Genomic DNA, 24,313 nt, shown 5'->3' on the forward strand with positions numbered 1-24,313 from the left:
AATGGCACTACTAGCGGCCACCAGCCTCCCGTGCTGGCCCCCGGGACTGCCCCCCAACCCCTTACCCTCTACACACACCACCACCCACACACCCGCACACACACACACACACACACCAGTTGCCACCACAATAAAAGCTATAGAGGAGGAAAAACTTAAAACAGCCCAATATAATTAAGACACATTTCACTCATACTTTACAGTACATTTAGAGGCATGTTGCCAAGCGTGTATAGACAGGTATAAAATAAAGTGAAACAAAATACATCGTTTGAAAGAATATTGTAGAATATGCTGAATGCTAGAAATACAAACAAAAAAATTGCAGAAACATATCACAAAACACTGTACAGCACTCATTTAAAAATACAACACACAGAAAGATATTTTGGCCATTACAAATACATTTTCCACCCTTTGTGCTCTTGGTCCAAAAACATATCTGTATCTGTTTTGGCTACTCAGAAAATCTCTACTGAATGTCATCTACAAAAACTATCTATTCTATTCTACTCTGTCTATTTTGAATTATATCTCTATATTCTGTAGTGTAAGGTAAACATATCCTTAATGAGCCAACAAACGAATTATTTTAAATCCACCTCACTGCTAAAGAACATTTTATCCAGAGGCTATTGCAAATAATAATAATAATAATAATAACATCTTAAACTATCTGACAACAGCCCATTTTCACTAGACTATGTAAGACACTCAAAATTTTATCAAGTCATTAAAAGTTTATTCAGTCACAAAATCTTTCACAGTAAAAAAAAGTTTGTTTTTGTAAGAAGTCAAAAGCCGTTCCACTTTTTGGCCAGCTGGTATGAAATATAATCACTTCTTCTTTGCCGCATCGCAAACCTTTTACAAAGTTTCACAAAGTCTCATAATCCATTCAAAACTTTTTTTTTTTTTTTTTACATATCCTGTTTACAGAACTATTTACTTCCACAGTCATTACAGTAAAAACAGACTAAAGTATCTCATGTGTGTATAAAATATCCCATATATTCAAGGTAGCGTCCATTCATGAAGCCTTGGGTTTGCGTTTGATCACCGAATGGATCCAGTCCAAATAGTTCACCACTTTAGTGTAGACACCAGGTTTCCCAGAGCGGCCGCAGCCCTCTCCCCAGCTGATGATCCCGTACAGGAAGCTGACATCACCCTTGGCACAAGCCAGAGGGCCTCCCGAGTCGCCCTGGAGAAGCACACACACACACACACACAAACATACACAAACATAAATACACATGAAAGCAAAGACACAAACAGCTGAGTCACACACTTGAAACCTAATAAATGACAAACCTCAAATTGCTTTCTGGGGCTCAAAATCTGTGTCCTGACACTGCAAGACTTAAACATAGTTAACTGTGACATTTCATTTGAGGGCAAGGAGCTTAAATATTTTATAAGGGAAGCTGAGTGGGTAGTCTGGCACTGCAGATATCTCTGCCGACTGTCTTGCCCTCTTTCATTAGTCACTTTAACCTGCCCTCACCAAATTCCCCTCGGGGGAATCCTCACTGCTGCCTGAAGTGCTGCTCTGTTACTGAAAACTCAACTTAACTTACTGAGATCCACACTTCACAACCTCAGCAAGCAAGACAACAAGTATTTCACTTCCTATGTATCTATCCAATACAGAAGTGTTACAAACATAATTCAGAGAATCTAAAAGAAAAATCGAGGGGGGACTGAAGTAAAGACCACTGAAAAAATGTGGAATAAACACATGCAGACCCAATTTCCTGCTTATTCCATGTTTGTATTTGTATTGTTTTTCATGCCAGTTGAGTCTAAAGGGTCCTCAATGCAGTTTTACACAGTGCAGCTTTAAGAGAAGGTGTGTGGTCTCAGCTGACAAAAAACATGGAATAAACACGTAATTTTGATGGGTGCATCCACTTGGTTCTCATCCTAACACACTGATAAATTAAATGCTTAATCCAGTGCTGTTGTCCATTGAACCTAAAGGGTCCTCACTTAAATCAACCCTCTGCAGTTTTGCATAGCGCACATTTTAATGTTATGATTGAAATTAACTCATAAGAATTCTGCACGTTCCTTTGCAAACATCACCTTGTGTGATGTTGGTGTTACACACTAACCAACTACTGAGGGGAACTACTGTCGAGATGGCCATGTTAAAATTATTAAAAAAATAAATATATAAATAAGACAGGGCCGCCGACTTTCTGCATATGCATTTTTGTCTTCTTTGACAAAAAATATAATGCCTTAAGTACGGCTCCAAATCAAAATCACATGAGGATGGAGGCCAAATCTAAAACCAGGAGGTTTACTTGCCAACAGAGGATAAATCAGCTGGTGATTTGTCTGACAAGAACGAATGGGAAGCCCCAAGAGAATGACACATCACGCCCAAACAGGGCTTGTATAAAGCCAGATGAATCAGCTGGAAAACCACCTCCTGCATCACTCCATCACTCGTGACTTTGAGCACACAGTCCGTCACAAACCGAGACGCTCTGTGCTCGCTGTCTTGAGAGGTTTGTTCTATCTGAGCAAACTTCTCCTCAAGGACGCACTGCATATCGACTTGGCATTCGCCCTCTGTCTCACGTGTAAACTGGACATTCATCAGGTACCTGGCACGCATCCACACAGGAGTTGATCCCGGCACAGATCATGTCAGAGGTGACGTGGTTGCCATAGACCTCTGGTTTTGTGCAAATCTGATGGGGAACCAGCCTCACTCCGCCCTCCCGCAGGTTCGAGTACTCCTTCGCCTCTGTCAAGCAAAAGGGAAAGGTGTAATTATAAGAAGCAAATGTGAGACAGCAAAATGACATTTCACAACAGCAGGGGTGTGACTCTTCGGCTTAACAGAGATTCAGTTCAATTCACCGGCTGGCAAATCAATATCTGAATCATTTTTCTGAGAGGATTTATTTTAATTTGAGTTTGTGAACCACAATTCAGGTAGACGATCTGATTCAGCGTCTTGAGCCAAAATTTTTACATCCAGTGAATAAACACATGCGATAATGTGAAACTGTTGTTGTGAAACATGAAAATTCATTCAGAGACATTATTGACAAAGTCTGAGTGAATTATGAATTATTCCATTTCAAACATTTCATACGGATTCAGTCCAAAATCAGAGCGATTCATTACGTGTTTTTTTGTTTGTTTGTTTGTTTGTTTTAGAGGATAACTTCAGTTGAATTGGCAGAATTTGTAATTGATGCAATGAATGAATTGTTACACCCTTAGTGGTAGGCTCATATAACCATGTTGAACTTAACTCTGCAGGACTAAAGCTTTTTCAAAATGAAACAGGCCCTGTCTCTCTCTCTCTCCCTCTCTCTTTCTCTCTCTCTCTCTCTCTCTCTCTCTCTCCGTCTCTTATGTTAAAAACAATGCCATGCCTTTATCTGTAAACTGTAAGAATCTATGAATGTAATTGTCACCATAATGACACTGAAACAGCGCAGAGATGTGATGATTATTCCCCCATCGCTTACTCTCGTGCATGTGTCCCCAGCCGCTGATAGTGCAGCAATAGTCATCAGGGAACGTCGTGTCTTTATCTGGGAGGCAGATGGGCCGTATGAACGGCGTTCTCCTCACGCAGCGTCCGTTCTCCTTCTTCAGTTTGACCAAAACTATAAAACACAAATGAGAAGGAAACAAAACTCTGAAAAATGTTGTTGAGACAATAAAGCAACTGCTAGACTTGTGACTCCATGGCTCATAAGATACTGCTACACCCAACTGTGTGTGTGTGTGTGTGTGTGTGTGTGTGTGTGTGTGTGAGTGTGTGTTAATGTGGGGGAGCACATGGACACAGCTGTTCAGTGACGCACAGCTGTGCACGCAGACTGGGGTCTTGCGTGGGTTTGAGTGTCTCTGTATGAGAGGGGGTATGCAAGTTTATGTGAGTCACTGTGAGTGTGTGTGTGTGTGTGTGTGTGTGTGTGTGTCAGAATTTGATTGTTACCAATGTCATGCAGTGTTGGATTAAACACTGAGAACTGCTTGGGGAAGATGTACTCCTCCACTCCGAACGTCCTGGTGTTGGGGCCGGTGACGTTGAAATTCTGCTGTCCGAACACCACGCGAATCTGAGATTTCAGCGGGCTGGAAGAAAAAGTTTGATATATTTACACACCCTAACTAAAGAACTAAAGGTCCTTTACATTTTTCCCATATGGTTTTATTCATCTGAAATTTTAATTGTGCACAAAAAAATCCATATGGCACACAATCGTAACATTATTTTTCACAGTAATGTATCAATGCTCTGTGTATCGTTTATGCACTTCATCTTTTTAATGAAATTGTCAGTTTGTCAGCTGTTATATCATGTAATATGCTGTATATTTTATTAGTCTAACCAGGTGTATTTTATGCTCTGTTTATACAAATTGCAAGAGCTACAGCTTTTTGATAAAGGTAAAATAGCAAAATAGGTAAAATAGCATTATAAGTGAATTATTATGGTGCTACAGAGATACCCCTTGTCAACAAATTGTATTTTCCAGATGTAAGACAAAAATTTTGTTTGGTATAGACCCCAGCAAAAATCATCACATCATCATTGTTATTGCAATTTCTGTCAAAATGAGAATTCAAATGCAAAAATTACCATTCCCACTAACATTGTGAATCACATCACAATCGCAACGGCTGTAAAATCAATCACAATATGATTTTTTAATCGTTCAGCCCTCCTTGCCCATACTTAGCACTATATAAAATGTTATTTAATTTCACCAAGCCATCTTCAGTCCCATAAATCACAGCTCCGCGATGTGCACACTCTAAAATGAAGTCCTCCAAGCTCAACATATCCTCAACATTTTCAAACAGCGATCCTCTGAAGCGGCTGCTGTCATCTTGATAAAGTGGCTCTTTGTTGCACAAGTCCTTCGTTCTGTTGTGCTTCTCCTTTCAATGCTACTCACTTGAGTCGTAATGCTTCAAATGCCTGACTGGAAACTGTTAAGACTTCCACAACGACAGCACGTATCTGTATCTGTTTTTTGACCTCTGGAGGAAACGTATGCATTTGCCTGCCCGTCCATCAGATGTTTTAGGTTTTCCTCGAACTGGATGCTTGTCTAAATATAGTGTGTCCATAAAACTGTGATGCTGAGAGGGGTCAGAGTCTTTAAATCACATGCCAGTTGAGTTGCAGCAGTCTGGGCATGTGAGAAAATAATGCTCTGCTCATAAAGGTGAATCTTCTGTTCGATGAAAGGTGACATTTTTTATTTTAAATTTTGCTTTCAACTTTATGAAATGCCTTGTCCCACACAATGTGTTTTACTCACAAAGCTCCTGACAGCCTTTGTTAACAAGGCAAACTGCATTATAAACGCTATGGAATCAGCGACAAATTCAGTTTAGGCCATACAAAATTGTTTGCATTGCAGCAGCACAGCAGTGGAAACATTAATATCCTTTTTTTTTTTCTGAGGCAGATCCATGACATACCTACGGAAGAAGCAGTGTGCGGCAGAGACGACCCAGCAAGACGAGATCAGGGTGCCGGCACAGAAGTCAGTCTTTCCGATGTAAATGGCTGCCATCCAGGGGTGAGTACCTGGCAGAGCCGTGTTGCCGCCCATGATTCGGCCCCTGGCTATCGACAACCTTTTCTTATGCCTCTTCCCACACACAGCCCTCTTGGCCGGCTTGGTGGAGGAAGTTTGTTTAATGCCGGGACGGACATTAAAAGGGGTTATTCTGCGAGAAGAAACTGTGTAAGGAAACAAGGTGCATTATTACTTCAAACTTAGTGACACTATGGACATGAAACTACTAATATATTCTTGTGATATTCTATAAACTTCTCTTAGACCTACAACCACTGCTGGTGCTAAATGACAAATGAACTAAACCACAATACGCTAAAATATCTGGCTGATGTGCACTCCTGCTTCTTATCATGTTCAGTTGCACAGTTAGCTGATTTTCCCCCGTAAGAAGCAAAAACAGCTACTCTATGGGACTGAAGCAGTAGGACACAGGGTTGCAAATCACTGCAAGCCAAGCATCCTCTTGCAACAAATCATATGTTGTTTTCCCTGCCGTGAGGACTCAGCAGACGAGGAAAGCCTGTGGATTCTGTGCATACCCATGGCATCATGACAGTAGGACAACTGTGCCAAATGGCCCCACTCACCACATAAACATTTGGCTCCACTTGACATGACATGTTGATTCAGTATGAGTCATTCCTAATTTCCCTTACCTCATCTAGCCCACGTCCGTAAGCAGCAGCTCTGCTACTGAACCAGTCAACTTATTTCTGTTCAACTTTTTCATGCGACTCAGCGCAGCTTGGGAGATAATTACTGTATTCTCTCCATTCTCATCTTTATCACCAGCGCTGGATTTCTAATTAAAAGTTAAAGCTTTTAATTAGGTTTTGAGAGTTTTGAATAATTTTATCTGATGACGAGTGTTGCAGCTTGTGTCATTCCATAAAGGCCGAGAATCATGCCTTAAGTTCAAATGAAGAGATTAAATGATATTCAGCTGCTGGTGGCATCGACAAACTGTCTACTTCTGGTGCCACATGATGACGAGGTGAAAATTTTAGTCGGAAAGCCAAAATGAAGACAGCCAGATGTATGCTGTCTTTGATGAGCTACAGAAGTAAATATAACCTTCACCTGTTCTGGCTTTTTGTGCTCTATAATTTGCAACAGGCTCATTGGGCACAAATTAACTAAAGTGTTAATTAGCTACAGGTATCATCAATCAAGGCAATGAATTAAAGCTTCAAACAGAGTTAGTCACACAGGCATGGCAAAGCATCCACACAGAAGCCAGAGGTTAGAGCAAAGTAGAGCAGTCTTGACAATCTGTCTGGCCAAGTAAACAGGACAGATTCGTTTACAGCCGTCACCATATGGCCCCCTACTGAAGAGGATGTATATACCTTTCCTGTGATGATAGCGACTAAATTATGAATAAGTAACAGATGCTTTTAAGTAATTTATCACCCTTGGATACTGGCTTTGACCTCAGAAACATGACGAGAAACGTGTTTTCTTATCAAATCATAAAACTGACAGTAAAACCTATAGTGGGAAAGCAAAAAAAATTTGAGTCCTGCGCCCCCCTACTCACACACAGAGACCACACAGGACGGAACATCACAGTGCTCCCAGGAGATGGCGCCGTGATTTAGCGTGTAGCACCATGGCATCTTGTCCCCGTCCGGGTTTCTGCACACACAGAAACACGGTGGATGTTGTGTGTGGGTGTGGCATCAGTGTTTTTTTAGCACCATACATTACTCACTAGACTTTCCTGAGTGGATTACAGGGGCTCATCCCATTTCATTGTGTAATACTGGAATGGAAATGGTCCAAATGATGTGAGGGTTGGTTTTGTGGCCAAGCCACAAATAAATTTTCATAAAATTTTTTGATTGCGCCAATATAATGTTGTGATTAAGAAATACATGCTCAGCCACGCTGAAGCTGCAAGATGCAACTTTCTCACATTAAAATAAATATAAACAGAGGTAGTTACATGTGAGATGTGTCAGTCTGTCCACCTGTGTGTGCATATATATTATGTTTGGAGCATTTTGGCTGTGTACCATTTGCTGTCAGCATATTATAGAGGTTTGATTGAAGAGTTTGTAGCTACCAAACTTAAGGCTAGCACCCCCAGCCCAGGAAAGTCCTAGCAACAACAAAAAGCAGCAATAGAATAGTCATGCTTAATATGGCAGACACAACCCATTCAAATATATGGTGAATATCAGGGTTGTTGTTTTTTCTTAATTATTGGAGATTTGGTGGCTTTACTGATGTTGGCTTGATTACTCATGGTGGAAAGTTGCATATTGCAGCTTTTAAGTAGATTTTGACTGAAAATTAAAGGGAGTTCAAGCTTTAAAATAAAGCCAGAAGGTAGCAACCATCACTGTGTTATGTGTTTTGGTTGTCAGGCTGCCAAGCAAACATTTTAAAATGTTGCCATTTTCAAATTCCCTCAGAAGGGACTTGCCATGCAATGATATTAGATCATTCTTATCACTAAAACAGTTGCAACTAGTTCTCATTCCTCATGATGCTACCAGAAAGCTATGCTTGCAGCTGGTTATTAGGATGTCCACATACACACACACACACACACACACACACACACACACACACACCTGCAGTAGGCATGCTCCCCCAGGCCCCTGAGGGAGGCGGCAGCCACCGTGCCCACATGGAGCTCGTCATGCAGCAGGTCCGAGTTCCACGGCAGGCAGCGGGCACCAGACACCGTGCTGCCCACCACGCCGCGGTAGTCTGTGCCCCTGTTGTTATAGCACTCTGTCTCTGGCTCTGCACCACACACATGTGCATACACACATGCACGGTTGCACGCAAACACATGCACACACACACACACACACACACACACACACACACACACACACACACATATGAACTGTGCCCTTTCTTTTATGTTCGAATCAGTATGAACAAGTCTTTAAAAACATTTCTGCAGACGTAAAAGACACCAGTTACAACAGGTGTGTGAGTGCAGGTTTAGAGGCTGCTCATGTCTTCACCTGCTGCCATTTATCAAGCTGCTTTCACACATACACATGCCTGCATGAACATGCACACACCCACACACAAACACACATACAATGCCATTCAATGGACCTTTAAATATTTTGATTTAATGCTTTGAGGATGGAGAATATGTAGCCATAAGTTAAATGTGTATCTTATCTGCTGTCTTCAACTTAACGTATAAACATTGCTTGATGGTGATGGTTATGTAACCCAGTATATGATCTTTGGTTAAAGGTATTTAACTATAACAATCTGTATTGAGCAAGCCAGAGAAAATCACTCATTTCTAGTGGACAACAGGGAATAGAATGATATCATCTAGTTTTCAGCTCACCAAAGCTGCAGTACGGTCCGCTGTATCCAGGCCTGCAGTTACACACTTCTTCACCAGTGGGTATGATCAGCCGGCATGTTCCCTCATTCTCACAGGGGTTCATACGGCACACTGGACACATCAAGACACGTCAAAACAAACTACGTGAGCTTGACACCACTGGCAATAATCTCCAGTTTCATAAGAATACACCAGCTTTTTGGCAAACGTACCGATGCATGACGAGCCCATCCCAGCGTTTTGCAGCATTTAATAAGTTCTTTGAAGTGCTTCCCAACTTTTTAGCATGCTGTATACGCTTAATGAAGCACAGTTGTCAAAAAGTATTGCTTAAAGATCCGTTGCAACATCTACCAAACAGACTTGTGGCAGCTAGAGAGCTCAGGCCCCTGTTTCCAAACCCAAGTGCTCCAATATCATCCAAGGGGCAAAATGCTCATACAAATAAGTCCTGAAACTATACAGTAAAAGCATATTCAGCCATGTTCACTAATAGGGAGAATTTCGTCAGTAAGCACTTATCTTACAGTGTAAGATAAGCAGCCTTAACGCCATAACAACAAACAGTTTCGGTCCAGGAAGCATGAAACCACCTCGCTGCCTTTCCCTTTCATGCCAGGGAATCCATTAACGCCTATGAACATCCCCCCATTGAGATGAAAGTACCTTACGGACCCACGGGGTGTGTCCCAAATGCCATTCCTGAGTCCCAGTGAGTCATATAATCTCTCTGCTCTTCCATGGCAAAGTTACACTTGTAACTATGGAGAGGTGATCAAAGAAAGGGTAGGGCCTGCCTTTCAAATCTACTGCTTACTGTGATGAGGTGATCTGCCTAAGCCTGATCACATTTGGAAAAAAAAAAAGAAAAGCTATTTCGTAGCGTTTGGAGGAGACTTGACACCAGTATTCTGTGAGGTGTGAAGAAAAGTTTTTCTATCATAAAAGATGCATGGTGCCCACATTGAAATTTTAGCTTATTGTCAATAATCAGAATAAAGCTCACTGAGATCAAAAGGAGTCGGAGGCAGAGTTACTTCACTTGCACACGGTGTTTAAGTTATTGTAAAGACAACATCTTATCAAGTTTCATTCTCATGCCAACAAAAGAGAGGAAAAAAGAAGAGGGGGAAAAAACGACGCTGAGGGAACAGAGCTACAATAGATGAGGGCATGTCTTACTTGTGTAGCGGACTCTCTCACACTTGATTTCCCCTGCCACACATGTGCACTGTTCCACATTACGGCGATGAATCCTTCCCCAAGACTCTCCTGTGTCATAATAACGCAGGTGTATGGTTTCATAGCACTTTTCTGCAAAGACAACACAACGCATAAAAGGCAATTGGTTGAAATGTGAGAAGAGGAGGGGAGGAAGAGGTCAGAGGAGAATTGCAGAGCAACTAGAGGCTTGTGCTTTGTGGTGTTGAGGAGCGAGATGCTTGGCGAGGTATTTTCCACGTTAGTTTTCATTGTTGTTGTTGTTTGTTTTAGCAACCAACCAACCACCCAACAACAGCATTTTCTTTGAATGCAGAGTGAAACCTCTTTGCAGATGACTCACAAATTAATGTTCATTTGCTTTCATTTTAAATCATATGTGAAAACGCATTTCTACTCCAAAGCTTTTAGCTGATGTTTTTGTTTTGCTCGTGTTCATCCCACGTCTCATTTGTTTTTGTCTATCTGTATTTTTATCCCTGCTTTTAATATCATTGCTATTTCTGTTGCTGTTTCGCTTGTTTTTATTCTCATTTGCAATATGTGATGTCTGGTTTATTATAAAGTACTTTGTAACTCTGGTTTTGACAAGTGCTGTATAAATGAAGTATTACATACTTACTTTGTTTTCTCTAAACCTGAAGCCTGATTACAGAAAGCACCGAGTCAATTAGAGTTACAAACTATTTATTTCTGTCTGCATCTGTTTTGCATTTCACTTCTCAGTTTAAAATGCATGATGTAATTATTATTTTTTTTTAACAATGATTTTTTAAACTGCTTCCTTGCTAACAAAGAAGCTCAAATGCGAGGACATTGACGTGACATGCACATTTGGGAGGCGACGTGTTTTGAGGGATGATTTCTACTTCCTCTTGTGGGTGTCAAGTGACTGTCAGTAAGTAGAGCATAAAGTAATCCAAACACTGACAAAACTAAACTAAAGCTTCATATTTACTGTGATGGGTTGTCTCGCCTGAGCAGTTTCCAAATCTGTGGAAGCTGTTTTTCATGATGCGCAAAAAATGAAATAGCAGATGGCCTCCTCTGAAGGTAGGAAATTGAGCCCTAAAATCAGGACTTCACCAGAAGTAATATAAAAGCTAGAGGATTGGCACAAACTTAAAAAAAAAGGACACAGGATAAACCTTTAACTACTAAATCGTGAAGGCAACCTACTCTCCTGACACAGCCTCCCGGTGAAGCTCGCGGGACACGTGCACTCAAACGACCGTCTGTGTGGGACCAGCGTGCAGATGCCACCGTTTTGGCATGGGTTCACCTGACACGGATCAGTGATTCTTCTGGACGTGTGGACAAAAACTGAAACACATCAACACACAAACACTTCAGGTATTAAAGGCAAAATATTCATAAGGATAAACTTGCTAATTGTATACTGTCCTGATAACATATTTGGATAATGTTGTTTTGTGAACTTACCATCTGGTTGAGTTATCTCAGGCGCACAGTAGTCCCACTGCAGGTCACGATCAAAATTATGCGTGAGAGAGCACCTATGACAGCGCAGACAGTCACTTATACACTCAAACCATAGACTACAGTCACTAGCCAGACACCTTGATGACAAACTACAGGCTCACTTAACCGTGAAATCCTATGAACCTGCAAGTAACGGCAAGCTGATTGTGAGTTCTGCCAGTTTGATGTTAAAGATAGAGTGCACCCAAAATAAAAAGATATGATCCCACTTATCTCTTGTATGGTCTATATATCCACATAGTTTCTGTGTGATGTGGCAATATTTCCAGTCAGCTGTCATCTTCCCCGTCTCCCAGAGGTTTCCTGGGAACTATTTCCTGCTGAAGAACACCAGTAAACTGTGCGTACCTGTCCTCGAGCATTACGAAATCAGGGTGACTTAATATCTACAGTCTGCCAATGTTCTTTAGCTGGAAATGGTTCCTGATGAAACGTTTTGCCCTCGAGGGCTGCGCATTGTGACAGGTGTCCGTGTCATTGTTTTCAAAAAGAGCTGTCGCTGCTGCGTGTCTCACATGTGAACTTTTGATGGTCTGAGCTCCACAAAACAAAACTAAACCAGCCGCCTTGTATTAGGGGAGACGGGAAAGATCAACTAATCACACTGAAAACATCTGAATGGATACACTGAACTAGGGCTAAGTAGGTAAATATCTTTTTTTTTTTTTTTTTTTTGTATTTTGAATGAACTGTTCCTTTAAGAAAAAAAGAAACTCTCATTCATCATCTCCAGATAGCGATGATTAATTTTCTCTGTCATCTGTTGATTCACTTGACATCATAATACGTCTGCGCCACTCATTTGATCAGCGTGATGGAATCATTACCTGAGATAGTGATCTGTCAATTAGGTCATGCGCGCACACATGCACACGTGCACACACACACACACACACACACACACACACACACAAACTCAACTCATATCTGTTGTTGGTGTGTTGCAGCAACTTTCTGGATTAACTGTGTAGGAGGAAGATGGATCTTGGGCCACATATAATTACAGCCGTATTGCTCCAACTTGCTGACACCCACTCTTTTTTTTTTTATTATTATTATTTTTATTTTTTTTACAGCCGGGTCACACCCCGCCAGAACGATGAGTGTCAGTTGCCTCTGCGACCTCAAAAACCATTTAGCGGTTATGTTGTTTGTTTTCCACAACAGGAATCCAATAATAACAAGATGATGTTTCTGTGCTACAATTTAAAGTAATAGGCAAGAAACTAAACTATTAATCCTTAAGTTTATATAAGAAAACAGGGATAACACTCAAAGTCATGTGGCCCTGAAAATAAATTAAAAACTGTCAGCCGTGATCGCACTGTAACGTAACATTCTGGTTGTGAAAACCAAATCAACAAAAAGGCACACGAGCAGTTTAGCAATGGGCAATTTGCGAAAGTCAATTATGTCATTAGCTTGTTAAAAATTGCATTATGTTTCTTGATTACACTGTAGAATGAATCCCCAGCCCCTGAGAGCTGTAATTAATGTAATTAGGTGAAACTACCCACCCATGTTACGTGCTGAATCAGCATATGTTGAATGGAGCACAGCTATTATTGTAACATCAAATAGGAAATGACATCTGTTATGCTATATGTTAATTTGAGGTAATGGTTTGATTTGTCAGGTCAGATCACAGGCGGTGACACAATAAATCCTGTAAGAGAGTGACGTAGACCAGCCAAGGGTCTGTAAAGTTTGTGGTTTGTGTGTGTGTGTGTGTGTATGTGTGTGTGCAAAACAACAGCATGACTAGGCATCCCTTCTTTGTGAGTTGTCTCGTCTAATGCAGTGTGGTAACTTTGTGTGGTTATGTACACAGGTGTACAGAGGAAGTGTTTGTTTCTGTATCCAAAACAGTCGGAAGCCAACCAAGACCGACTCACCAAGGTCTCGGGGAGCTGATCGTGATGCACTGATGATGAATCCTTCCACCCTGACGAAATGGGAATTTACATTCTTTGCCGCTGGTAGTGAGAACTGGGGAAATAGGAGAAAAGACAAAAACAAAAACAAAAAGTGAGTTTCTCGCCGTCTGTCAGGTGTGTCACTGAACCTTAACTCAACACAGCTGGGCGCAAGACTCAAAACAATGCAACAAATAACTTGTCTCAAAAACATTTCTCCACAGTTTGGGGGTAGGTATGTTATAAGGGAGCGTGTCTTTTTTTCCCCCTCCATACCTCACACACAAAGAATCCTTTGAATTTGTCTGTGGCTCAGATCCTGGACATGATCATGTTCTATTGCAAAGGAGGCCCAAGGCGGGTGCGACAATAAATCTCAATTCCTTCAGACAGCTAAATCATTGCAGCTTTGAAAGGGGATTAAAAACATGCACTTTGATGCATGCTTCAGTTTGATGCAGCATCAAAAATACAACTGTGATTGAGTGATTGCATCTTTAAGTGTCACTCTCAATTTTCTACTAATTGCACATGATTTATTTTTTTTTTGTAGGTGAATTACATAGCCTACCTTTGCGACTGTCCCTGTGTGGATCTTGATTAGTGATCACTGCTTCATATCCAGGCAGTGTTATCCGCTGAAATCAGGGAGGAAAAGTTAGTCCACTGTGTCCTCGGCAGTAGTTCAGCACACACTGGCGCACCCAAATGGGATATCCCAGTCCAAGATTTGCAAAGATGGGTGATCGCAACGGGATGATTAAAAACTTACCGTCCGTGCACTGAAGACACAAGGGAGAAAAAGTAAAAGGAAGTATGCCATCCTCAACTTCTGCCTTGAGTGGCCCCTGCTATCATGACAAAACTCATAAGCGCTCATTTCCTGAACTCGGAGAGGGTCTCTCTCTCTCTCTCTCTGGCTGTCACGTTATATCTGGGAGCTTCAGAGTCCTCAGCCTGCTTTTGGTCATAGGAAACGTGGGAAACCCTGCAAGTATTATCCTGTCCCTCACAAATTCACGCTGTATTGAGTAAACCCGTTGCGTCATTAGACGTGTCTACCCTAAGACATCCTATATCCCGTCTGCTGTCCGTCCACAGGCTCTGCGGACGCCCACGACTTTAACAAGCAACTCACCGAGAGAGGAGAGCAAACTTTTTCGGAGGAGAGGGGGAGGTGATGGAGCAGGAGCCCTCCGTGTAACGCGTTACTGTTCCCGGTACAAGTAACGTTACTGGACTGGTCAATTTTTATAAAAGCCTTAGTATAGGCTACATCTTATTATATGGGGGAGACACGCCAAAAGTAAGAGAAAAAAATTAACTACCATGTGCCATGTTTAGCAAAAATACTGCATGTTTTCACTAGCTTTCTTTTTGAAGTTACCATTTACGGTGCCACTTTCCAAAAGTTCATGACAAAAAAAGTCCAGCGAGCCTTGGAGTCAGTCCTTTTCATCTACGAAAAAGTCTTAGTCCAAAATTTGTGTAGCTTAAAGGAGTAAAATGTCTTGCGGTGTCTTTTTGTAAACCCTAAACGTCAATCCAGAATATTCCGCCGCATTAACAGTTCAAACCGTGACAGTTTGTTAACCAATCAAAATACAAGGCGCCGGTATCCAATTACAATTAGGCTCGTTCTCCAAACTCACACAGAGCTCCGCTGTCATGACAAGTTACTCTGTGGTGCACAAGTAAATTAACCTAACCAGTAGTTTCCTTGGTGGAAAAATAATATAATGAACAATGTGACAGCCACTTCCACGGAGAGGTAAATTATGGCATTGCTTTTGAAATTAATATTTCTTTGTTTTGTTTAATGAGTAGCCCAGCTGGTCACCTGGTTCAGTGGTCAGCTGTGTAATCTCACAACACGAATGTCCTGGATTAAAATGGTCCTTGTCCTCCTGTGTGGCGTTTGCCTAGTCTCTCCCTGTGTTCATCTGCCCTTCCTCCTGCATCCCCTCCAAAAAAAACAAACAAACAAAAAAAACAGATAAACTGGAGGCTCTCCCATAGTGAATGTGTGTGTGTGTTGTAGTATGGTATATGACATGCACCCAGTGCTGTCAGCATTCCAGCAGTGACATGCTGCGTCAAGAAAAACTCCTCGGTCCCATAATCTAACCCCTAATTTTCAGCAGCTGAAAAAATCTCTCTCCAGATGCTGGGCTGGGAAACACAAAGAGAGGGCTGGACAAATAAAGAGCACTTTTCCTCGCGTTACGTTGCCCCAGGTGATTTCAGTCTGTCTGGAAGGAGGAAATTGTTCAACGATGATAACTAAAACTGTTAATTATTGCCAGTTCTGACTAACTTGGCAAACACTGGGCAAATAGCCGGGCAAAGGAGAGAATCCAGGAATGTGACAGTCTTACATAACACAGTGCAACCTACAACACAGGGGTTTTCTGGGCTTTGTCTCTCAAGCCTACGGTTTGCCCCTCTGTCTTGGCAGCTTGCAGGTTAAACTGTGGGTGTCTGCATTTCCTGTAGAGGGATGTAGATTGTCTTAAAGTATTCAAATCTGATGACGCAGCAGGTTTATCCAATGCAACTTTAATTTGAGAGGGACATGATTATACTTGCAGGGCTTCCCGACATTTCCTTTGACCAAAAATGGTTCTCATGGCCTGCACAAGTTGTCATTGAGGTTAATGCAAAACTACAACGTGTAATTAAAGTAAATGCAATCTGGGAAAAGTTGACTTTGATTGCCTTTGATTGAGTCAGTGGACAGATCATGTGTGGGTGGAAAACAGGTGGCGGATCCAACCTGCCCACGTGTATCCAGGTAAATGTTTCAAGCGCACCTGAATGCAGTGGTGCAGCAGGAAGGTTTCACAAGCCATCTCTGAAAAAAAGCCAATTTGTTGTCCGATAAACCCCAAAAATGATGTTCCCAAGTATTAGTAGCACTTATTGCAGGTAGCACAAACAACTAAACAAGTTCTAGTGAATAAACAACTTTCAGTGAAGTCATACAGAGCAGCCAAATGTAACGCAACACCAAGTGGAGCTCTGTCCCTGTGTGCAGGAAATGGTCCAGTCCAGCTGCAGGTCTCTGGCAGCACGCCGCTCCGACTCTTTGGTCCAGCAGGGAAATAACAGCCTGTGAATAATACCTCGAGGTTCAACACACGGTTATGTTTAACTCCTAATAGAGGCAGTGGATTGACATAAATAGTCATATTTTCTTTATATATTCTATAGCTTTATAGTCACATAGCTAGTAAATTAGCGCATAGTGCCATGGTTTGTAAACATGGCAGGAAATTATAGCAGTATAAAAGTGTACGATGCATTTTGTGTAAACTATGACATCTAAACTAGTGGTTCTCAAACTTTTTGTTGTAAAGGATGCCCAAATTGATATACATCAGGTTATGGACCTGTATTTGATGAGATGTTGCCTCAGGGATCTGCACATCTTGTAAGATTTAATTAATCCATAACTCTCTATACTGTAGACTGGCAGATTAACAGTGAAGAGTGTAAAATCTATGGACAGAAAAGTCGTTCTTATACAGTCTCTCATTGGACTAACTAGTCAGTGAAATAATAGTGAAATTAAAATAGTCCTCACAGTGTTTCCCAGAGCCTGAGAACCGCTGATCTCAACAATTTAATGCTCAATATAAACCAATTATCTTTTCATATCAGGGCCTCTGGGGCAAAATAATTTCAAATGGGGGCTCACAGCTCAATAAAAGCCAATTTCGGGTTCAGCAACATGAAAAAGTTTGAAAAACCCTGAGCTAGAGGAGTTATTAATTGATTGTTAATTAATAGTAAAACCACATATTTCCAATTAATTGTGTAATGTGTCACTATCTAATTTTGATGCCTCTTTGCATGTCATTATATTGCTTGTGTTCCAGCTCTGCTTTCCCTTCCATGTTTGTGATAAAGTCCAAGGGCTCGCCGCTGCATGTTGGAAAAGCTGAGGCAACAGGCAGACAGCTGGTTAGAGGCAGAACATTTAAACAGCAGCAGCGGCTCTGTGTACTGACCTCATCCAAATAAGAAGTTTATATATATCATTCTGAGGGAAGTTTTTTTTTCATCCTTGTTTGTTAGAAAGATGTAGCAGAAAGATACCAGTGGATTTGGCTGAACTTGACAGATGGCCATTGGCCCAAGAATCAGTTGATTATGATTATGATGGTGATCCAGAAGTGGAATTGCCATCATTAGAGGATTATCTTGTTTTCTGTTTTTGTTTTGTTTTGTTTTTTTTAGCCAGAACAGTTACGCTGTGTTCAAGAGGAAGGTCTTACATCTTTGGCTTCCTAGTCAGTTGCTAAACAGTGTTGCATTCAAGTGCTCTGGGTATGTCATATCCGGAAGAGAAAGAATGAACAAACAAAAAAATTATACAAGTTCAAAGTTGCAGAATTGTTCAGTATTGGTGGATGTTTGTGCTCTACTTAGTGCCATCATCATATAGTGCACTTGTGATAATTTGTGCTGTCTTGCAGAAATTTCACCCCACTAACTCTTTGGGCTCAGGCCCAAAATCCCTCAGTTAGACCCTGTAGACTGCCTGTGGTCTGAGCAGAAACTGGGGAAGTGGGCAGCCTGGTTATTACATACTAATGATGAAATGACTGGGCCAAGTGTCCTAATTAGCATGTGCCTGGGAAGCCTTTCTGTGACTCATTACCTTGAATTGTGGGAGGAGATCCTCTGCCACTTCTTATAACCCACATTGCACACATACCAGCTGAAATTCCATTTTAACCAAAGACAAAATCGGCACATAAGACGACTACACCTTAGCGAGCACCTAAGCACACAGTTAAGATATGAAAAGAGGCTGCATTGCAACACTGGACACTTCCCCTTCCCCTCTCACATTTCTCATCCTCACTAATGCACCAGCTGAATCAGACAGCTGGGGGGTAAACATTTACACAGCATCCACATGTCCTCGCTAGCTTCACGATTGACTTAAAAGGCTAAGGGTGGGATGGCAAGAATTTCCCTGTTGCCAGAAATTATACAAGATGACTCCACTATGCTAAAAAAAAAAAAAAAAAAGGAGTTTCAACTGTATAGCCATCAATGCTTTTTAATCATTTTAAATTTTGAACAACCAAGTAGAATGCCACTGAAAACCACAGAAGCTGAAATTACAGGCAAGAAAGTACCATCATCATGTAATCACTGTAAAACATAGGAAGACGATATAACGAGGAAATAGTGAAATACCCAAGAAAATTGTGATTAGCTTCCCTTATGATCCTACAAACAGCGTACTGTCCCAACAATGTGAACTGTATGGCTTCCTTCATGGCTTTCCTCAGTATATCATGGCTCACCACAGGAACTTATTTTACAGGGCAAACTTCTTGATTCTTCATAGCTTTGTGCGTAATTATCGAACTATATCATAACATAACAAAACAGATCCCAAAAATTACAACCAGAACTAAAAACTAACAGAACAGGAAGATGCCAGAAATCTCCAACAAATATACAACATCTATAACCGTAAGATTGGTTTTTGGAGTGGAAATCGACAGCTTCAGTACAGGCAGTCCCTTTGCTCGTCTGATTCTCTTTCAGAAGACAGTGCGTCAGGCTTTAAAAGTGCAGGAGTGGCGTGGGGTTCCCTTCAGACAATCGTCGCCTTGTAAAGGTCCGTCTTGGGGTCTTTGCCCTCTGGCGGGTTGCGGCCGTTTTGGGGCATCTGGGCGTTCCTCATCTTGCTCTGGCACTGCCGCAGCTCGGCCACGTAGCCCTGGAAGCTCAGGCTGAGCTCGGAGTCCTCTCCCTGGGACGAGCTCAGCATCCCCTCCTCCAGATGGACGCCCTCCACGTCCATCACCTCCTGACCGGCCTGGGAGGGGTCGGCTCCACCGGTCGCAGATTTGGTTTGGGAGCTCACTGCGTCTCCTTTTGCCTCTGTGGATGGGAGAGAGGAAAGACAAGGGGAAATTAATAATATGCTTTGGGGGTCCAAGATGTTTGTTTTATGGAAAGAAACCATAACAACTGAAGTCAGTTTACTTGGATTTGTTGAATACGTCTGAACACAGATTATGGACACAGTAAAAATCCAGTCTCATTCATATTCAAGTTTTACTTCCTCTATATGAATCTTTGACTCACATGGGTCCATGGGTGACACAGCACTGAATTCTCATTATAACACATGACGGCTAAAAGTGTAAGGGACTAATAGACTTCGAATTATCTCAGAAATGGAAATCGTCAATCATCCTGCATGTGCATTTCGGTTTCTTTGCATCGCTTGAAAGAACACACCACTTTAGTATATTCGTGTAATCTGTTGCTGCGGAGAGCCGTTGTTGAGACATGCCTCATGACACAATTGTTTCCGCCGCAAATCTGCTGAAACTGTCTGGACAAATCACAGGAAATTATTGTCAATATGATCAGATGTGACTCGTTCATTGCTTTACTGGCACCATGCTATGTCACCACTGCGGGATATTTCAGCATCATCCTTTGTATTTCGATTTAGATGGACTACAGAGCAGCATTACCCAGACAACAAGCCCTGCGACGGGTTTATAAAACATTAACCTCCACGTTTCGAGAGGGTCTGTTGTGCACTTGGACTCCCACGGTCACCCGCTTATGCAAGTGTGTGCGAGGGGGGCTAAAGCCAGAGTTTCTGGGATGCTGGCATTAGCGTTCTGATGACTGATAAACTCTCCACTTCTCTCCTGAACCCGGTGGCCCCCTAGACTCTAAACACAGAGTCCTGAGTGAGTCAAACACAGCGCTCCAACACACACAGACCCTCTGAACTCCGCTGGCTGTGATTCACCGCTGTTCAGGACTGATGTAAACACAGCCCGAGAGTTCCTGCAGCTGACCTTACACAGACCTACAGCAAAATGACAGTATTGCTGGCATGACTGCATGGCTTTCACTTGAAACGGGCATCCTCTAGTCGCTCGGATGTCAAGTTCAAGGACTGTTCAGCGAGTTGCAGGGTTTTATGACGTAATAAATAAAGAGTACCGGGGGCAAGTCTGACACTGGGGAATTGATCAAAACTAGAAGTCAAGTAGCCCTTGTTTATCGCTGGAACCAGCAGCTCTATAGCTCGCTCTGTCGGTCACTTGGTGGGTTAATTGGGGCACAAAAGTTTCCCCACCCTTTGGCGGCCACAGTTTTCACCCAGGGAGGCTGGACCCTGGAGGCCAAGTGTGTGTGACTTCCAAATGGATTCACAGACTTGCACAAGATTTTGCGGAAAGGTTGGTCATGAGCCAAAAGACAGCTGATTAACTGTGTGTACCAAGTGGCTGAAAGGGGGCGTGGCAGTGGGAGTGGCCTATGACAAAAAGGCACATAACTTCTAAACAGATTCATGTAACATGGCCAAACTTTTTCAACACACACACACACACACACACACACACACACAAACAGACAGATGTACACGTACACACAGATACTTGCATTGGTGATGGTTTGGTGTGTGAATGCATAAATGGGTGGATGCATGCACACACCTGGTCGCATAATAACATCATTTGCGCTTGTTTTTTTCTTCATCATCTCATCAAGTCAGGAAATTGCTTACTTTTAAAACTTAAGACTGCTGCCATATCAGAGCAAATGAAAAGTTTCAGTCCAAAATGCTACGTAGACCTATCAGATATGAAAAAGAATGCTGTGAGAAATTTATCAGGCAATATTTGATAGAAACAAAAATGATCCTGCCCCCAAAAAACAGAGAAAAAATCTTATTTATATGCAAATGTCTTAAGACGAGTTAACTTTGATGCCAAAAGTCAATACAGGGGAGCTGATCCCATTTATTTTTAAACAGTGGATATCTCATTTTGGAAGGAAACTTCAGATCTCCATCACAGGGTTTTTCATCAGGGTGTGATGTGCTGATTCTAGGATGGAGAGAGGTGGAGAGCGCCGAGGCGTGCTGATAAAAATAAGCTTTATATCTTAAATAATAATAAAATCAAGTACTCCCAAGGACTTGATTTTTTTTTTTTTTTTAGAATAAAATATTCTGAAAACCTGTAGGAATGCATTTGACTCAAAAATGGCCATGGTTTATATATTAATAACAAAAAAAGTACTTTCAAGACCATTGATTTGACTGATTCTAGTCAGAATAGGAAAAGAGCTTTTTTGTATTGATTAATTTCAAGACCATTGATTTGACTGATTCTAGTCAGAATAGGAAAAGAGCTTTTTTGTATTGATTAATTATAAACCATGCTCTAAAAAAATATGTTTAAAAGTAGCCTACTGACAAGGCCATTGATTTATTCTCTAAATTACCCAGGACGTGTTTTAGTTTAAGACATTTTTTATATATATTTTTTATATTTTAATTTTTTGAACAATATTTTCAATGTCATGCGTCAACTGGCTGGATTTGGCACAGCGCGGATCATTTCTGAATCAAAAAGGTTCCCATGTATCTTCAGAATATTTTACACGGAATAAAAGATGAAAATAAATGAATAGATAAAGTAGGGCCAGTTTTCCCACGGTGTGTTAGTCGTGCGTATTTCCAGTGTCCGAGCACGCTGACTTGCCATGACGTGTTAAATGATGTCTTGGCACAGGCATTTAATTAACACGCGCATGCCTCCTGCGGAGCGCCGTGTCCGCGGCAGGGAGCGGAGATAGACTGGAACACGCCCAGCAGCAGTCTTCCTCTCCGCGGCTGCCTGCCAGAGATCTGCGTCGAGGCCCTCCCCTGACCGCCAGATGGATGATAAGGCTGGCCCAGGGTCAGCCTCTGCCAGTTCTCAGATTTGTCACACAGAAGACAGAGGAAAGGGCCTGAAGGAAAGCTGAGCCATATGGTCCCTGAGGTGCATCCTGCCCGAACAGTTTGAGTCGTTGCAGACCACTTGGCCATCGGGCAGATGTCCCATTTTACTTCCAGGGCTCCTTTAAATCTTCCCCATATGGGCTAAACTTTTCCTTTGACCAAAAACTTGAGCAATTAACTCATCTGATTGAGCGTGGATGCTGCAGGAGAGGAGGGGAGGCGCCCATCCTATATTAACTCACTGAATCTATCCAAAGCAAACATTTAGAAAACTATAATGGTGAAATCACTTCTTCTATCAGGAAGACAGCTTTAATGTTGACTCATCTCAAACGCACTGTGCCTTCAGATTAATCAGCATTATGTGAATGAATAGACTTGGGCTGTGTGTTGTCGCCCCCTAGTGGATGACTGAGTCACTACCCGTGAAAGTCGACACGCAGCATCTGCAACAGGGGGGAAAGATCACACTGATGGTTGTGGTGAGACTTGTATTCAAGCGGTGGATTTCACAGCCAGGCTCGTGTTTGCATTATCTATTTAATCAGGGACTGCTCTACAATCAAGTGCACAGGGCTGAAAAACCTGTCCTAAAATCTGGGGTAGAAATGTAAATGACGCCCACGCACAAGGCGGATGCACACCGCGCCAATTTCCACCCAGAAAGTGGAATTTATAAAAGAGGAGAGGGTGTAGTGAGAATCTGTGTGGCTTCAGCCTGCGTTACACTCTGCATACAAAGACTTGTGAGTCAGCGGAGCAAAGTGTGATATGGGCAGTGATGTGGCAAAGAGGAGGATAATGTGAAGAAAGGAATTTGGAGCTGTAATCATGTCATTACACCAAAGCAGTGTATTAGGTCTCCAGTTTTATGTAATGATGTAATCTATAAATATGTGGGTTAACATCCTTTTTTTTGTATAAGCATGACTCATTGTAAATAGTCTGGGTTAGTGTATTATTACCAGACTTGTACACAAATATAGGAATAACAATAATGCACACATCAGATCACAAGTAACACCTACTTGTGTCAAGCAATAAGCTGTTATAGCTCACAATATGTAGCACATGGTGCATAATGTGGCTGCAGGAGACGCTGCCGATGTACATCTAAACTGAGAACAAGTCTGACTTTCTGGCTCATGATAAAGACTGTCTCAACCAGGTTCAGCAGCTGGGGTCAGATATATATACACTGCGTACGCACAGAAACATGCATGGGCTATTTTCTACACAGAAATCAGTATGTATTTATAAAAAATGAGACTGTGTGTACCTCCCCGCGTACTTCACACCATGCCTACACAGAGTTTTGGCTGCAGGCTGGTGGAGAAGTGGTACAAAACAATGTGAAAGTGGGAATTTATGCAACAGTATCATTGTAACTTTATTATTTTAATATACTAAGTGTCCCTAACATCCAATTTCACTGTGCTTGTATGATTTTGTACAAGCCTGTTTGTTTTTTAATTATTATATTTATGAGTGAGAATGTGTCTGTTGCACTCTGTCACACATAATACAGATGTAATTGATAGATGGATTTATTTAGAGGCACATGTGTGATCAATTAATAGTCCTTATGATGAGTAAGTATGAGAGGAAGGCTGCTTTGGCGCTGTTAAAGGACCTTGCTGTCCTTTTAGTTGCCATGTCTAAAAATATGAATGAGCAGCAACAGGTATTTATATGGAAATTAGCTAATTAGGGGTGTGTCAACCTCCATTTATGGCTGATAGTGAGAGTGTGTATAAAGCTTTCTAAATCCAACAAAAAGTATCCGTATGCATATCTCTGGTTTGAGCATACAGTTTTATACATCTGTCTCCTGGTGTGTTGACGTCAAGCCATGGCTAATTGCAAGAGTGGCCATCAGGGCAGAGCAGGGACGTACAGTCTTAAAATGATAAGGAACAAGGAGAAAAGACTGTGTATGCATCTCTTTAATTTTGTGCATACAGATATTTTAAGC

General features: G+C 41.7%; 2 protein-coding genes across 4 annotated transcripts in view; both read right to left on the reverse strand.

The window, feature by feature from the left end:
• Window positions 1-313: 313 nt before the first annotated feature.
• Window positions 314-14,542, reverse strand: hgfac (HGF activator). 2 transcript variants are annotated; one of them, XM_030076963.1, is made up of 14 exons: window positions 14,320-14,542; window positions 14,119-14,185; window positions 13,527-13,620; window positions 11,572-11,645; window positions 11,308-11,451; window positions 10,090-10,221; window positions 8,908-9,018; window positions 8,159-8,333; window positions 7,117-7,214; window positions 5,473-5,737; window positions 3,974-4,113; window positions 3,498-3,638; window positions 2,619-2,761; window positions 314-1,204 (listed from the first exon to the last, which is right to left on the reverse strand). In XM_030076963.1, the coding sequence occupies exons 1-14, from the start codon at window positions 14,425-14,427 to the stop codon at window positions 1,031-1,033; spliced, it is 1,866 nt and encodes a 621-aa protein (XP_029932823.1). In that variant the 5' UTR covers window positions 14,428-14,542; the 3' UTR covers window positions 314-1,030. The 2 variants fall into 2 exon arrangements, with proteins under 2 accessions (XP_029932823.1, XP_029932824.1); XM_030076964.1 differs by lacking the exons at window positions 7,117-7,214; window positions 8,159-8,333.
• Window positions 14,543-18,615: 4,073 nt separating this feature from the next.
• rgs12a (regulator of G protein signaling 12a) overlaps window positions 18,616-24,313 on the reverse strand; it is a 41,040-nt gene continuing 35,342 nt past the window's right edge. For both annotated transcript variants that reach the window (XM_030076958.1, XM_030076957.1), the window contains exon 18: window positions 18,616-19,457. In XM_030076958.1, coding sequence (XP_029932818.1) covers window positions 19,168-19,457 — 290 coding nt within the window. In that variant the 3' untranslated portion in view covers window positions 18,616-19,167. The remainder of the gene's footprint in view (window positions 19,458-24,313) is intronic.

The sequence above is a fragment of the Myripristis murdjan genome, chromosome 18, assembly GCF_902150065.1.
Source record: "Myripristis murdjan chromosome 18, fMyrMur1.1, whole genome shotgun sequence".
Taxonomy (NCBI): domain Eukaryota; kingdom Metazoa; phylum Chordata; class Actinopteri; order Holocentriformes; family Holocentridae; genus Myripristis; species Myripristis murdjan.